General features: G+C 41.7%; 1 protein-coding gene across 1 annotated transcript; it reads right to left on the bottom strand.

The window, feature by feature from the left end:
- Positions 1 to 548: 548 nt before the first annotated feature.
- Positions 549 to 13,670, bottom strand: fscn2b (fascin actin-bundling protein 2b, retinal). Its single transcript, XM_084741198.1, has 7 exons — positions 13,228 to 13,670; positions 12,785 to 12,883; positions 11,208 to 11,934; positions 2,570 to 2,726; positions 1,625 to 1,746; positions 1,337 to 1,507; positions 549 to 1,154 (listed from the first exon to the last, which is right to left on the bottom strand). Exons 2-7 carry the CDS (start codon positions 12,875 to 12,877, stop codon positions 949 to 951), a joined length of 1,476 nt encoding a protein of 491 aa, XP_084597324.1. The 5' UTR covers positions 12,878 to 12,883; positions 13,228 to 13,670; the 3' UTR covers positions 549 to 948.
- Between the last annotated feature and the right edge of the window lie 2,297 nt (positions 13,671 to 15,967).

Consider the following 15,967-nt stretch of genomic DNA (forward strand, 5'->3'; position numbering starts at 1 on the left):
AGGTGAAAAGGTGACCTCACTCGCAACGGTGACCATGCCTGTCTCAAATGGCACGCTACTTTTTAGACAGTGTCAATATACACCTGTATTGTCACTCTGTTGCCTGGCTGTCAATGATGCAATTCTCGACATGCTATATCCATGTCACAAGTCTGTCTACTTCCTGTCAGCTCTACAGTAACATTACCTTTACCCACAAACAGTGATTTTTCATCCTTAAGTTAGTTATTTTACTTTTCACAGTTAGCTTGGTACATATTGTTAATAGTATTTACCATTTAGCTAATTAATGTTGCTAGCAGCTAATACACTGAGGTGATCAAAATGCTCAAAAACACAAACAAATGGTAAACTGTTGACAATATGTACCAAGCTAACTAACACAAGGATGAAGTATTATTAAGTTTGGAGGCAAAAATGAAGTTTTAACGTTTACAGGAGGGAAATGCATCACACTATGTTGTGCAAGTAGAAAATAAGTGTAAGGAGTGGCAGAAAGGCTGGGAAGATAAAGATAAGGACAAAGAGGATGTCATCATAAGACAGAGTTGTACATCATAAATCTACATGTCTTTATTGAAAGGAAGATATTTTCAATTTGGAGTTTAGCTTCAGACAATATTAAATCTTGCAGCAAATGCTCATTGGAAAAAAAAAACCTAAAAGAACAACACAAAAACTCTAATGTTCTAATTTTACTGTTTTTGAGATCAATCACTGACTCAAAACACTGTTCACTTCATTGAGACGTCTCTTGGCTGATGTCAGGTCCTCTTCTTGCACTTTTTCGCCCATATGAGTCAGTTATCTCTGTGACCTGACCTCTTTGTAACAGCAAGGAGGGGAAAAAAGTGGGATGATATCAGTAAAACTGATGAGTAACTGTCTTTCACCTCAAAAAGCCACAGAGTTTAACTCAGCAGTGAGAGGAGTCGGGTCAGGTTAGGACTAATACTCCCACAGGGCCGAGCTGCTCAGGCTGAGTCCGTCTCCCTTCAGCGTCCCTCCCTGGTCTCCACGCAGGTATTTGCCGTTCCTGCCACGGATGGCGAGGCGACCGTGCTCGAGGAGCTCCAGAGAGAAATCCTCAGGGACCTCACCGTCTGAGCACACAAGCCCAGCGCTGTTCACGTACCAGAACCGGCCATCCACGCCTGCAGGATTCAAAGGGTAGACACACAAAGTCAGGCAGAGACTTGATAATAATCCATCCAATTTCTCAATCATCTGGTGACCAAGTAACATGCTGCACTTGACGTTTTTCAATGCACAACACAGATTTGTTTGGGAGCAAAAAAGAGGCCAATCAGCCTTGTTTGAGAAGGCTTATCCTGACCTTTAATATGGTAGGCCCCGTTACTACTGAACTGCAGGGTGAAGATGTCATAGACCGATCTGCTGGCGTCCAGTGTGTTGGAGTTCCTGTGGTGGCAGATGAATCCGTTCTCTCCTCTCAGGATCAGCATGGGTCGGTTGATCAGTTTCAAAGTGAGCTGCTCGTCCTCACCTGACAAAAGGTTGCAGCAAAATCATGGAGACTCATCATCAGGGGCAGGGTGTGAGAGACGATGTACATTAATTGAGAGAAAGGAGGACGAGGACAAAATCTAAAATGTTATCTCACCTGTGGAATCACTGACAGCGAGCAGCTGGCCATTCTTCTTGGTGCAGATGTATTTTCCATTGTTAGCTTTTAGTGCCACCTTGTGGCCGAGCCACTCCACTGAAAACATAGTGTTTGCTGACCTGCAGTTGGGCGTCACAGGAGAGAAAATGAGTTTCTTTGCCTGTAAGTGGCCTTGGAAATATTATTATTACATGTTGAATGCACATGCAAGACTAAGAAAGATAAGAGAGACTGAAGTGTCTATAAAATCAGAGTTGCCAAGGTACATTTAGGGGGTTGAGATGTTTACGATGTACTCAAACTAGTGGATTATCACCTAACTATCCCAAATTCTTTAGGTTTCAGTCATCAGTCACTTTTCTTTTAGATTTATATATGAATCTTTCTTGTGTGCTGTGATAAAAGTGCATTGGTCAGTGATTCCCAACCTTTATCCTTAGGGGACCTCTTTGCTAAGATTAGTAAACTGAAGACCCCTGATTAAGTGACATATTTTATGGATATTTCATATTAGATTCAATGTATAACAATAACAGTTGTTAGTGTAAAGTTAGTGTAAAATTAGCAATTTGAATTTTGAGCAGATTATTTCATGTGGATATTGCATCAGAGATGAGTTTTCCTGATATTGTGGGATCCCAGCAATTGCATCATGAAATTCATTTTATATTTTACGAAGCATTCACGTATTTTTAACTTGTAAACTCAGAGGTCAAAGTTTATGCGGGGTGGTGGAGAGCTGCACGCAATTACAAGGGAACATTTGTGTTTAATTATGAAGTTAAAAAAAAAGGATCCCCCAGTTTTAGCCAAGGACAGTAACAGTACAGAACAAGTCCTCTTGTAAAACCGCATCTGTGATATACAATGCACAACTAACACATAAAATTGATGATGTGTTGATTTTCACTCTGTGTGACTGATAGGAGAGCGTTCACTCACACTTCAGTGGCAGTGCTCTGGATGCCTCCGTGGGCCACCAGAGCCCAGTAGTTCCCTTGGCTGGTGCGGAACGTACACTTCTTGGTCTCCTTGTCAATCTCCATCTGAAAAGTCTCCATGTCTGTCTCATCTTCCTGATTGGCTGCAAGGCTTACTCCTGCGAGGGGCACAGCAAGCACGTCATGCCATTATTACTTAAGCATGAGAAAAACCTGAGACCTATTTTGTGTCCATTCACAATTTTATTAATGCTTACTTTCCATTTTATCACAACAATTACGACTTGCATGAGGGGATAAATTAAAGTGTTGAGCAATATACTTAAAGGGACAGTTCACCCCAAAATAATTATTTATCCTCTTACTTGCAGTGCAGCATCTGTATAGATTATTTTGGTGTGAGTTGTTCAGTTTTGAAGATATTTAGTTTCTCTTCAGTTTAATGCATTTAGAGGGCAGCTGGCTTGCCCCCCTGAAAACGCAACAGCAATGTCTCTTTGCAGAAATCATGACCTGGTTACTCAAGATAGTTTCATATGTTTTCTTTCTACCAAACTACACCTGAAAACTGAATCACTGTGCTAGCTAGCTCAGTGGCATTACAGCTCAGAAGATGGTATTAATGTTTTAATGTTTATACCCTGCATTGCCACGAGCATGTGCCTCTAATCCAGCCCAGTCTCACTCCTAACTCTTTAAATACGTTTTGTCACTGCTCCTCATGGGCTCATACGGATGTACATAGTACCCATTAGTGGCTGATAGACATGCAGCAGGCTTTCAATTAACTTCAGTGTGAACCCATCCATGGCTGTATGAGACGCACCAGGCTTTCAAAGTAGTATAAATGAGGAGAAAGTCTGCTTATGGATGCGAAAACCAAAACATTAATAAAAGTTGTAAGGCGCATGATGTTAGGCGCGTCAAGTGACTTTCATCACATGACCACCATCACATCATTTTGGTTCCTAAACCTACCCATACTACAACTGTTTCAGGATGTTAACCACAAGACCCTCTGATATCGTCTGATACAGCTGCCAAAGGGTACCTTGTGCACCTGTATGAGATGCATAGGGGCAGTGTAAAAACATCTGTATCTGACGAGGTAGGAAAAGGACTTGGCTGCTTGTCTGTGAGCGGATATGTTTCTTTCTGCTCAGTGATACGGTGTACTTCAACAGAAAGAAAGTAGTTCCCACATGAAACTGCTCACAACAAGGCCTGTGAATTATTTTGAGTACCTGGGTCATGATTTCTGGAAAGAGACGTTGCTGTTGATTTTTTTTCTTTTTTCTTCTTTTGAGGGGTACTTTGAGCACGACGAGCTGAATCCCATCTAGTTCCATTATATTTGAGAGAAGGTAGATCTGTATGGCTGATATCTCCAAAATCTGGCAACTCACACAGAAAAAATCTAGATTGATAAAAAGCACTGCAGGCAGGAGGAAAGTATGTATTTTTGATTTTGAGATGAACTGTCCCTTTAAGGCAGCATCAAAATGTGTGTTCATAAAATACACCTGATTGTGCTGAATATGTTTAAATCAAGTGAAATAAACAAATTCATCCACAGACCTATTTAGTTTTCCTCTCTGGATTCTCAGTGGCAAGTTGAAAACAAAACAGTTTGGGAAAACAGCAACGTAGCAGCTTGCTAATCAGGTTGTATTGTCATGTTTAGCTTGGCTCAGCATGAAAGAGTTGGTAATCACGTCTGATCCCGGGATGTTAGGTTATTTTTAAGTGGTTCTGTCTTAAACCGATCTGACGTGCCAAACATATACCTTCCTGAGGGTACAAACATTCACTGATTGTGGTTCTGGATGCATTTATGTGCAGAATATACTGTAAATAAAATGACCACACTAAATGTATGCATGCAGGAAAATCTTACAGAGGCAAGCTGTCACACATTAAATGTGTAGAATGCATGTTCCTTGCAATAATATGTGTTATCAACTATGCAAAGATAACACTGTCACACTCAATGTGTCAATTACATTGAGACTGCTTAACAAGCAAACAAACATCTCGTAGAAACCACTTAGAAACCAATTATTTCAGCAATTTTATTGCTAACACAAGAAGCAGCGCTGGTGTGAGACATTTGAGAAACACATATTAACAGACAAACATCCACCTTTTTCTGTTTTAATGACTTCCAGGTTCAGGAGCAAATAGGCAGTTTTACTGTTAACCTGGTCTTTATTTTACAAGTCCTTTTGTGATTAATATTTTCAGCTGTTAACATGGCACAAAAGACAACAATTGTTTGTCACCACCCAGAGACAGATTGCAAAGAGCTAAATCCCAAATTAGATGCATCCCAGAATATCTCCAAATACATTTTCTTAATCCTTTAACAACGCAGATCTGTGCGCCTCACCCCCCTCTTATCTGTCTCTGCTCTCTTCTCTGGTCATCCTTTTCCACCTTCCTCCCTTCCCCCATCTCTCCCTCCTTTACCACTGACCCCCTCCCTCAGCGCCCACCTCCCACCACCCACCACCACCACCCCACCTCCGGCCCGGCCTATCTGCCCTCTTCTCAGCAGGGCTCTGATATAATCAGCTTTCAAGTGCTGCCCGTCCAATCCCTCAATCCCCTCAATAAAAGAATAAAGGAAAAACAGGAAAAGACCAGGATTTTATGGTCTACACTTAGCAGGATGTACAGATAATTACCAAGCCCTCTCAACCCTCCAGTTAAAGGAGCTATGAATGATCAAACATATGGAAAACAGGCTACAAATGTAAATGCGTCAACAACCTGTATATTTTTATATCTTAAAGGATCCAGAGTATACAAATCACACTCTATTTAACACCAATGCTTTAATAAAAGTTAACAAATAATTTATTGACTAAAACCCCAAATGATTAGTCTGGTTAAATGGTAATGCATGTGACTGTGCTGAAGAGGTGCAGGAAAAATTAATTTCTGTCCTCAAAAACATCACTCAAGGCTTACAAAGTACAATACAGAGTCAAACTTAAACAGAGACGAGGCGTGCTAGTGGTTCTGTGACTCTGCAGACTGTTAAAGATTGAGTGTGTAGGATTTAGGATGAACTACTGCCAGAAGATGGCATAAATTCTCTATAATACTCATAAGTATGTTTTCATTAGTGTAAAATTAGCTGAAATCATTGTGTTTTCATTAGAATGAGCCCTTCTGAGTTCTGTAGCCCAGAACAGACAAACCAAACACAGGTTCTAGATACAGAGTTTTGTGGCCACTGTAGCTTCTCCTACATGCTTGTATGGAGAGGGTGAGGTCTTTTAGGGTTAAAAGACCGCGAAAGCCACAGAAAAAATCATGATGTGATCACTCTGTCATAAATAGTCGGCTGCTGCACTATTATCTGTAGAACCTGGGCTTGAATAGGGGTTGAGTTTTGCACTGAACTGAACATGACAGCTTGAATAAACAACAGACTGAATGTACAACTGATGAGAAAACAATCAGAATACATATTCAGCATTGCAGTCCTATAAACTTTTGTGCATTTACTTACTGTTGTACCTACTGAAGTGCAACAATTTGAATTAAGTCACTCATGGCAACTGTAACATTTTGATTTTCAGCTACATATAGTTTAGTATGTTAGCTCCTTCTGTCTTTGCAGAATTTCATAGCAATCCATCCACCAGTTGCTGGGATATCTCAATCTGGACTAAAGTGGGGGACCAACTGACAGACCAACAATCCAAACTGATTGCTGCTATTATTGATAAAAGCAACATACAACAAAGATATGGCCTGCATATCCTAAGTCAGTTCCACCCAACTTTCTCCTGCACAATGTGTTCTTAGGGCATCACACGTAATAAACCTGAGCTCACTATGATACGCTGCAACAAGTTTAAGGCTACTGAGGGATGCATGCACATAAATTACATCTGCATAATTCAACACAGATTACACATACAGTACACGCACCAGTTTGAAAGATCTTGTTACAGCACAGTTTCATGGTGGAAAAAAACAATTTCAACTTAATTTTTATACTCTTTGTTCAGCCTTAGCTCACGGTTCATGACGGTGTAAATCCCATCTATTGTATGATTCTTTTGAGGCATTTTGTTTTAATTTGATATCTGACCGTAGATACAGGCTGGAGGAGGAAGAAAGGGGACGACATATGACAAAGATGTCATGGTTACTGAGCTACGGGGATGCTTTAATCACATCTTATACACCGCCTATAAACTAGATATCATGAGGTCTTACAACTGGTTAAAATATCATTGATCTTAAGTGCATTTGAAACATATATTTCTGCCCCTCCACTCTGCACTTATGCCTGGGGGCCCATCACTCTCATTCTCTCTCATCCCGACTCAATGTCATGCTTTGTCTACCTATTCCATGTGTCCATTTCACACTAATTCAACCCAGAAATGATCCTCCGACAGGGCTCAGCTGGGACCTCACGGCAGCTATCTGATAGATGAGAGGCGAGGAGGCAGAGGAAGGAGAGAAGGATGGAGGAAGAAGTGAAAAGAAACAGAGAACAGAGGGGGAGAGGGATTAGATATGCTGAAATCCAAGCCAGCAATCTGAGGATATCAATAGCTGTGTTGATGACCATCGTTGACACACCAGTTGGTCAAGCATACAAAATAAGATGTCATCATAGCCACGATCGCTGATAAAACTACGCAGCGTTGCACAGTACACTCCTTGCAGACACATGGTAACATCAGCAGTGCCACATTTTGGATCAGACCCCAGATCCAGCTCCACTTTCTGGTGTTGTCCTACCTGCAGCCTGCAAGTGGAGCAAGCCTAACTAATCCATCAGCGATAGATGGCTCTGACATCTATTATTAATGGTAAGCTGATGCCACTATCCCCCTGTTCCTTATTTTCCTCCTTCTCCCAATCCTTCATCCTTCACAACTGCATTTTCTGCTGCTTTTTTATTTCAGTCCATTCATTTTTTTCCCCCTCACTTACTGTATCTGTTCCTGGGCTGTCTGCACGCATGCATCATATGTGTACGCATGTATTTGTGTTCACGTGTGGTAATGGAAAGTTTGTGGCTTTGGACTATCAGCTCTTTTTCACTTTCAGGGCAGAGTGGACCACTTAGACCAGAGGAACACAGTGAGGTGATGAGAGACATGATGACAGATCTAAATGACACGCAACAACACACACACACACGAACACACACACACACACACACACGCACTGCAGGCAGTAAAGAACAACTCATTGCATACAGAAAATACTGTATCCCATTGCTGCGTACACTTTTGTATGTAAATTCGTGCTCTTCCTCATAACAGCTGACCCTCTTTTATTACAAACCCATTTACTGAATTTGCGCTCACTTTAAAACAGACAGCCAACATACTGACTCCTCTGCACTAAATGGAGCAGAAACAAAGGTGCTAATTTATGTGTAAAGACAGGTGACATTAGGGAGGATGAAGAGGCCACCTGTCTCCACACATACTCCTATTGTCCTACAGTCCTTTGAGACTTGTACACTCCCTTCTCTGCTTTCTATTTCCCGTTCTTCTTTAATCATCATGTCAAAACCAGATGTAGAAGGTAACCATGTATATTTAGGACTGAAGAAGTTTGAGGTACTAGCATGAAAATATTTTTTATTTAGTACTTTTTGCAGCTGCCAAAGCCTTTTTCCCTGTCTATTATCAGCTACTTACTAGATCCCAACTGTACTCAAATATATTTTTTATTTTAATTTGGTTAAGTAAGCATCTCCATATTGCTTAAACTTGGATTTACTAAAGTGAGGTGTGCAATAGAGCTCTGCTTAATTTAAAATCTGTATTTACTCATTTTAAACCTAGTTTAACTAAACAAATCTTAGATTAAATTCACCTTTGTTGGTGCAACCCAGTCTATTAATCAGTCTATTATTCTATTAATCTATCAATTGCAAAACTACCCACTTTTCCATCCTCATTTCACCAGAGAAAATCAGCTAATGTCTTGTCTGGTACAAGTTTGACCACTCATACGAATAGTTCGACATTGCTGAACAGCTGTTATGTGTATATCAATAGCCAGTGATGTGAATGCAAGATTCAGTATTTGGAAAAAGGGTAAGAATTTGATATGAGTCATTCAAACTGCAAATGTCAAAGCAGCAAAAAACATGAGAAAAAAAATCTAACCCTATATCTTGTTTCATATGATGATGAAATGCAGCATATTGATGCTCTCTTTAACAGTTTGTTTCCTTGATTTTCAGCAGCGCTGACTGAGGCTGGGGTTAGTGGGTTAGATTAGCAGGATAGAGCGGGACTCGGAGGGGCAGAAGCTTTGGCCCCAGGTGAGAGGCAGCTTGGGTTTCTGAAAGCAGACTCCCCCCTCGCCTTCCAGGAACAGGGGCCAACTTCATCAATAATTCAAAACACCACCTCACCGCTTGCCGCAGCAGGACGGTATGGTTGTGTGTGGGCGAGTGTGTCGGAGAAAGATAAAGCTTTTGTTTGTGCAGAACAAGTGTAGGAAGAGTGAGAGAGAGAGAGAGAGAGAGAGAGAGAGAGAGAGAGAGACGAACAGTCTCAGACGAATGTGAGCATGCTGCAAGTATTTCTGTCTGTGCATACATTTATACATGGATATAAACTGTATGTATGTTTTATCCAGCACTTTATCTTTCCTTTCCTTCAACCAATCAGTTTACAGTGCTCCCAGCCATTTGGTTTCCGCCTGCAGCTCCCACAGCTAACCAGGAACAATGAGCAGGGAGAGATTCAGTTACAGCACCCAGGGCTGAAGTAACTCAACCCTGCAGACAAGAATCTGCAGCCTGTGGATGGGTGTCATGGCCAAGTATGCTGACAAGCACTGTTGGTGTATGCTAATCCACCCCAAATCCAGTTTCAAATCAGACCAGCAAACCATTTCCACCATCAGCAACTGAACACATGGCGAGTCGTTCTAGTGCACTTCTGATTCAATGAAACATGATCGTCACAATTACAATTTTTCTGATCAAAGAAATTCAACCTTGTTTTTGAGGGGAAAAAAAACACAAATTTGAAGCCAATGTGGAGCAGGTGTAATCCATCAGTGTAGTAGTGTGGTGTCATGGCTGCAAGCTGATCAAATAACTCCAACAGCCCTGTCAAAAGGCCACAGAGTAAATACATAATACAGTATCAACAGAGCATTACTGTACAGCATATAGGTTACAAGCAGCTGTTTCAGTAAGCCTGGGGGGCAAAAATGGAGAGTGTTAACACCATTACCCAACAAAGCCAGGAGGTACATTTGAGAGGGAATGAAAAGATCACCATTTATGATAGATTATTTGGTGAAACGTTTTATATTTGCTGTATTATATAACGGGGTATCAGCCATTTCAGTAATACAACTCCTTCTCCCATGACATTAAAACTAATTCATGAGGAACACACTGGAAACTGTTGAAAAATCTATTTCTGTAGTTAATTCCCAACATGGACATAGAATAAATCTGTTATTTGACCATATCACTCACTAGTGTAAGATATAATACAGACAGTGGACTAACCTCAATCAATTGTGGCCCTAAAAGAAATGACGTATTCGTCTCAGGTCTCCCAGATGAGGCTGATAGTCTCCCATATCAGCCTCATCTATCTTGTATTCCTGGAAAGATGCGACTATCTAATGTGATATCGCTGCATGTTGATGTGCGGACTACATTACCCATAATTACCATGCATCTCTTATCAGTTGTCAATCATTAGAGAGCGACCTATCCTCTTAACCATGCATATTCAGTGTGTCCACAAGTTAATGCACTTCCTGTGAATTGTAAGCTCAGTTTGCTGTGTATCATTGCACAGTATGTACTGTATACAAGCTAGTAGTAGTAACTGTAGTAGTAGTAGTAGTATTTGTTGCCCCTCTGTTTCATTATGTATGTGTGTAGGTCAGTGTGTGTCAGCTAAAGGCTCATGTGACCACCTTCAAGGCACTTAAGGTCAGCCTTCCTTCATTTAATCAGACCTTTGGGATTCTGTGTAAGGGCACATTCAGACCTAAAGATCCAGGTCCTGAATTGAACCAGTGTGAGGATGATGCACTGTTTCAATTTTCCAAGTTTGTCATCACAAAGGGCAAAACTCAAATGGTGCAGAAATCAGATATATGGTGGAAATGTTGTTCAATTTTGGCTGTACAGTCGGCAGGTAAAAGACACCAAACAGCCCAATTTCTACCTGGATATCATACATCAAGGAGCAGCATCAGGTTCAGTTAATGCGAGTGTTTATCTGGAGCGCATATCAGCAGACTTTAGAGGAAAGCACATATGAACATCTTGTAATACAGCAGGTATTTATAATTTAACAATGCAAGCATTTCTCACTTTGTTTTAATCCAGTTTTGTCCCCTGCCGGTCCACATTTATCTACCAGTTCACCAGTCACCAATGAAATATCATACTATGGTAAACTTCTGTAACTGTTTTGAAAAAATTAACTGCTCCAGGGTGCATTTGACAGCAAGCCAGAGTTTGATGTTCCAGCATTTGCACCAACCAAAAATGAACCACACCCAGGGGGTCCACGCTCCTCTAAGACTTGAGGGAATCTAGGAAGCTGCATTAGGTGCAGCTTTTGCATGCATGCAAGGCCGCTGATGTTTCTGTGTTTTCCTACCTTGTCTTATGGAGACGTATCGCCCATTTGCTGCTATCAGAACCACCTGTGGGTGGCTCTCCTCTAGGTCAAACAGTTCATCTTTGCCCGGCTTGGAGCAGCGTCCAGACCTCAGGGTGCCTGTAGGCCCCATGGGAGACAAATACTTCCCCTCGCAGTCTTTAAAGGCCAGCTTGCCACACTTCAGCTCTAGCGTGTACGCTGTGGCCCGCCCACTCTCTGTCAAGAGTTTCCCATCATTGCTGAGGAAGCGGTTGTCGCAGGTCTTAAGGCAGTACTTCCCATCCAGGTAGACAAGGGTCAGGAGCGCCGCCACGCCCCAGGGAATGTTCACATCCACAGCAATTTCCCCGTCCTCCATAGAGAGGTGGGCGTAACGCTTGCGGGCCACTGACAGGAGGTTGGCCTGTGGATGTAGAGCCAGGTGCACTGCCCACAGCTCGGCATCTGTGATTATCTGGGCGAAGCAGGACAAGTAGTCCCTGGAGCCACCAAAGAAGCGGAGGTGCTGCTCAGACTGCAGGGCCCAGCGACCATCTGACTGAGCCACAATGAGGTAGCGGCAGTCTGAATTTTGCCCATCAGCCTCGCAGGTGACTTTGCCGTCCTTGTCAGAGGCCAGGTAGCGTCCCAGGTGGCTGCGCAAGTAGATCACCTGGGTGTCTTGAGAGTCTTGTTCCAGAGTCCATATCTGCTTCTTCTTTAAGCTGGGTGCTGACGCATTCACCTGAGAGAGAAGGAAATGGTCCAACAAAGAGCATGAAGGCTTTCCATCCAACAAACCTGACTAAAATTACTGTGCAGCTCTTTGACACCAACCATCATGTAAAAATGTTCAGTTATACCCCAATACCAACAATTATTTTATATTTTCTACATGCACAATGTATTGTGATGAATATCCGTTTCACGAGCTGCATGTTTTTTGACTTCCTGTCAACACTATAGTAACATTAACTTCACCTACCAACCTAGATATTTATTCCTTTTCATTACTTACTTCACTTTTCACAGTATGTTGGTATATGTTAATAGTATTTAGTGTTTGTTTTGTACAATCTACAACTCTTGACGGGTCAAAATAAACCTTTTATTCACTGCGTTAGATGTGAAAATATCACAGAGATGGGAGCAAGACAAAGATCGGACACCAGAGAAGCAGTTGGGAGAAACAAAGACAACAACAAAATATTTTCACATGTGATTCAGAGTATTAACAGTTTATTTCAACCAAACCAGAGCTGGTGATAGTTGGAACTGTGGAAAGATGAGCCACGATGGTTTGTGTTGAGTTTCATTTTGTTTCTGTCGAGTCTAAATTAAGATGATGATGCTAGTTGGCTAGCTAACATCACTAACAGTAATATAAGACAATGCAGTGATTGCCGTAATGCTCAAAAACATTATATACAAAACAAACAGTAAATAATATTAAAAATGTTTACCAAGTTCACTGTGAAAAGTGAACTTACAGATGAAAAATCACTAAGTTTGTAGGCAAAGATAACATTACTATAGTGTGGACAGGAAGTAAACAGATGTACAGCATAAAACAGAATTGGATGGCATGTTTGTACCTTGAAGCCAAAGTTCTCAGCAGTGAGGTAGCGACCTTCATGGTTGATCAGACCAAACTGCAACTTCAAGGGACGGTTCCCATTAGCAGGCATCTTCACCTGTGGATTCAGGAACGTGAGAGGAAGAGGGACAACAAGGGGTTGAGACAAGTTTGGGATGGGGGAAAGAGTGGGAAAGGACAAGGAGAAGGGTAAGTAGACATAACATGGGATGCAGGAGTGGGGATATGCGTATTAAAAGGGGTGGAATTAAGGTTTTTTAAAGAGGTGAGGAATAAGGAAGGAGATGAAGTCATGGGGAATGATGAAATGAGAAAGTCTTAAAGACAGGAAATCAATTCATTAAGGTACAGTATATAAAGCACTCCCAAGACCACAAATTCCTTCCCCCGCCCATGGCTTCATTATACATTTTTCCAGCTACAGCCTCCTAATTTACTTACTGTGGTTTTGTGGCTTCCCCTCTGCAGTTTCTGCGGCTCTAATTCCAGCTCCCAGATTTAAGAGGCTTCTTTCACCAAGCGTCCTCTTGTAATTCTTTCTCTCTCCTCCTCTCTCCTTCTCTTGCTGGCTCCCACGTTCAGTTGATCGGGTCTCCCGGCTCCCCTCCACCACCGCTGCCTCTCCTCAGTCTAATCAGGTTAGAGGCAGCAAAGACATGAGTCAACCTTGATCTCTCTTTAGTCCGGATTCCAGCGTCAACCTCTCTTTCTCTGTAGACTAATTTTGATCTCGACTGCTTATCTCCACTTCTGCAGTCCGAACTGCTCTCACTCACTCCTGTTCTTGCTTGACTTGTTATTCACCCTGAAGGCTCAATCACCTGGTCCCCCCTGACTAAACCTTCCTGAGCTGTTTTGGTCCCTCCTTTGGCTCCAATGCTCTGACCCTCCTCCTCACCTTCCTTGAAGTCCAGGTTCCTCGATTGTCAGACAGAAGTTTGATCAGCGAAGAAGAACATCCTCAGCGGTCCTGCAAATTTTATGGTAGCACATTGAAGGACTCCTTCACTCTTTGCCTAAACATAAGCCGTCCATCACAACCGAACTCTGCAACAAAGGGTGCTTGCCTCTGTAATCTTAAGCCTCTCCCTGTCGCTTTTTCCTCCCATCCTCTCCTTCTCTCCCTCTGCCTTTCTCTAACCTGCCATGTGTATAATCCTGCCTTTCTCTGCCTCTGTGCTTTATTCTGAGCTCCTGCACTTCGCCTCTTTCTGTGACACATAAAGACAGGTAAGTAGAAACAATGCATACACACACACACACACAGCCGGGTAACCAGAGCACTCCCCATGCCTTTGGGGTAGTTGCCTGAGTGCGGCTCCACTTACTTGCCTATGCTGAGGGTTTAGTTACACACCTTCTCTGATTGCAAGCTCTCTGGGTCACTTTTAATGGGAAATGTGTCCAACAGGCCGAGGGAGTCGGACTTTACATCTGAATTTGTGAGACAGGAGAAGGGAAAGGAGATGACGTGTGTTGTAAAGGCAACGATAATAAGCTAATCAACATATGGGGTTTTGAATGAATGTGTGTGTGCAGTGTGTGAGTGTGTGAGTCTGTGTGTGAGTGAGTGAGTAATCAACCATGCCAATCAGCCTATTATAAGTCTTCTTTGTGGAGTAAACAGACGTGTCTGTTCCTGAATCCATCTAATCCTCAACCCAATCATCCCAACCTGGCTAATCTATCGGCACTACTGCCCCTCCCCGCTTCCCTCACACACACACACACACACACAAACACTCCCCTCTGTTTGTCGATGGCTATAAACACACACATAGACTCACTGACCCACAGCAACATACATGTCATCCCCACACACACACAGGCACGCACAAAGGTCAGAGGAGGGTCCTAGGGTTCATAGCAAACACCACCCACCCAAAGATTTACTCCTCCTGACCCAGACTTGAACTGCTGCGCTTTGCGCAAAATGTGATAAACAATGCGTGACACACACACACTAACACAGATACAGAAGGACACGAGTGCTGTAATTGAGTGTGTGAACACTAAACAGATGAACATCCCACATCTCTGAGATGCTGACTTGACCTGTTACAACTCTGAAACTTTGCTGTAATGAAGCTACATTTAAGGACCTTAAGGACCTAGTTTTATTCCACAATATGTAACTATTATTAGACAATAAGAAGAAAGAAATATATTAGTTGCATTTCATCATCTATCTGAGTGTCTTAATATGATCAAACTGATCACTTTAGATAGGAACCTTATATATCCTTCATATTCTCCTCAAACCAACACTGGGATCACAGCTGAATCCAAACCTGTGGCCAGTTGTCAGTGTTTTAGTAATATAAATAATAATTCTTGTTCGACTTGTTGCTGTAATGCAATAGGCACTGGGTTTGCTCTCTTTTTTAATTATGACAATATGTAAGAGATGTTTTTTCATAACAAAATGTTTTATTTTGTAGAGAACTTCAAAGGCCTAGAGATGATTCACACCAAGTGTGCCATATCTTTTTTAACTGAGGGCAAATGACAATGGAAAGTGTTTATTAAAATGATGATTTTTCACATTTGAGTTGTAGAAATCAACTGTTGATATCTAAATGAAAATATATTTACACTTAATTTCTTCAAAAACTTGTCATAAAAATGATGACAAGTAGTTGCACACTAGTTCTGATTGGGTTTTTATATACTTATATACTTATATGCTTAATCCTGTTTTCAGAAACCTGGCTGTACACGTGGAGGACTAATCAGGATACTATGGTGTGTAAACACCTTAATCAGTTCTGTGAACCATCTCATAGTGTCTGAGGGAAATCAAGACACGACTGCAGGTAGAGACTCACCAGGTGTGTCATTTTCCATGGAAAGATCACAACCTGAATAACATTGAAACCAGGATTTGACTTGAAACAAGCATTCAAATGCACATGTAAGCATGCTCAATATAAACTGAGGACAGATATATTTTTTTAAGTAAGTATTGCCGTGACATAAACCTGCCCTTGAAACTGACTGGTACAGTAAAGTGTGCAGCTTTTTGTACAGTAAAATGTGACATTTGGTTCTTGTTTAAAGGATGACTCTGATCTGCAGACATGAGGTCCAGTACAGTCTGATGTGAATGCTGAAAACTCATCCTCAATGTTTGTGAGGTTTTTTTTCTTTTCTATTAACATGTACAATTCAAATGACTTGA

Source organism: Lutjanus erythropterus, chromosome 17 (genome assembly GCF_056507025.1).
Source record: "Lutjanus erythropterus isolate fLutEry1 chromosome 17, fLutEry1.hap2, whole genome shotgun sequence".
Lineage (NCBI taxonomy): Eukaryota > Metazoa > Chordata > Actinopteri > Lutjaniformes > Lutjanidae > Lutjanus > Lutjanus erythropterus.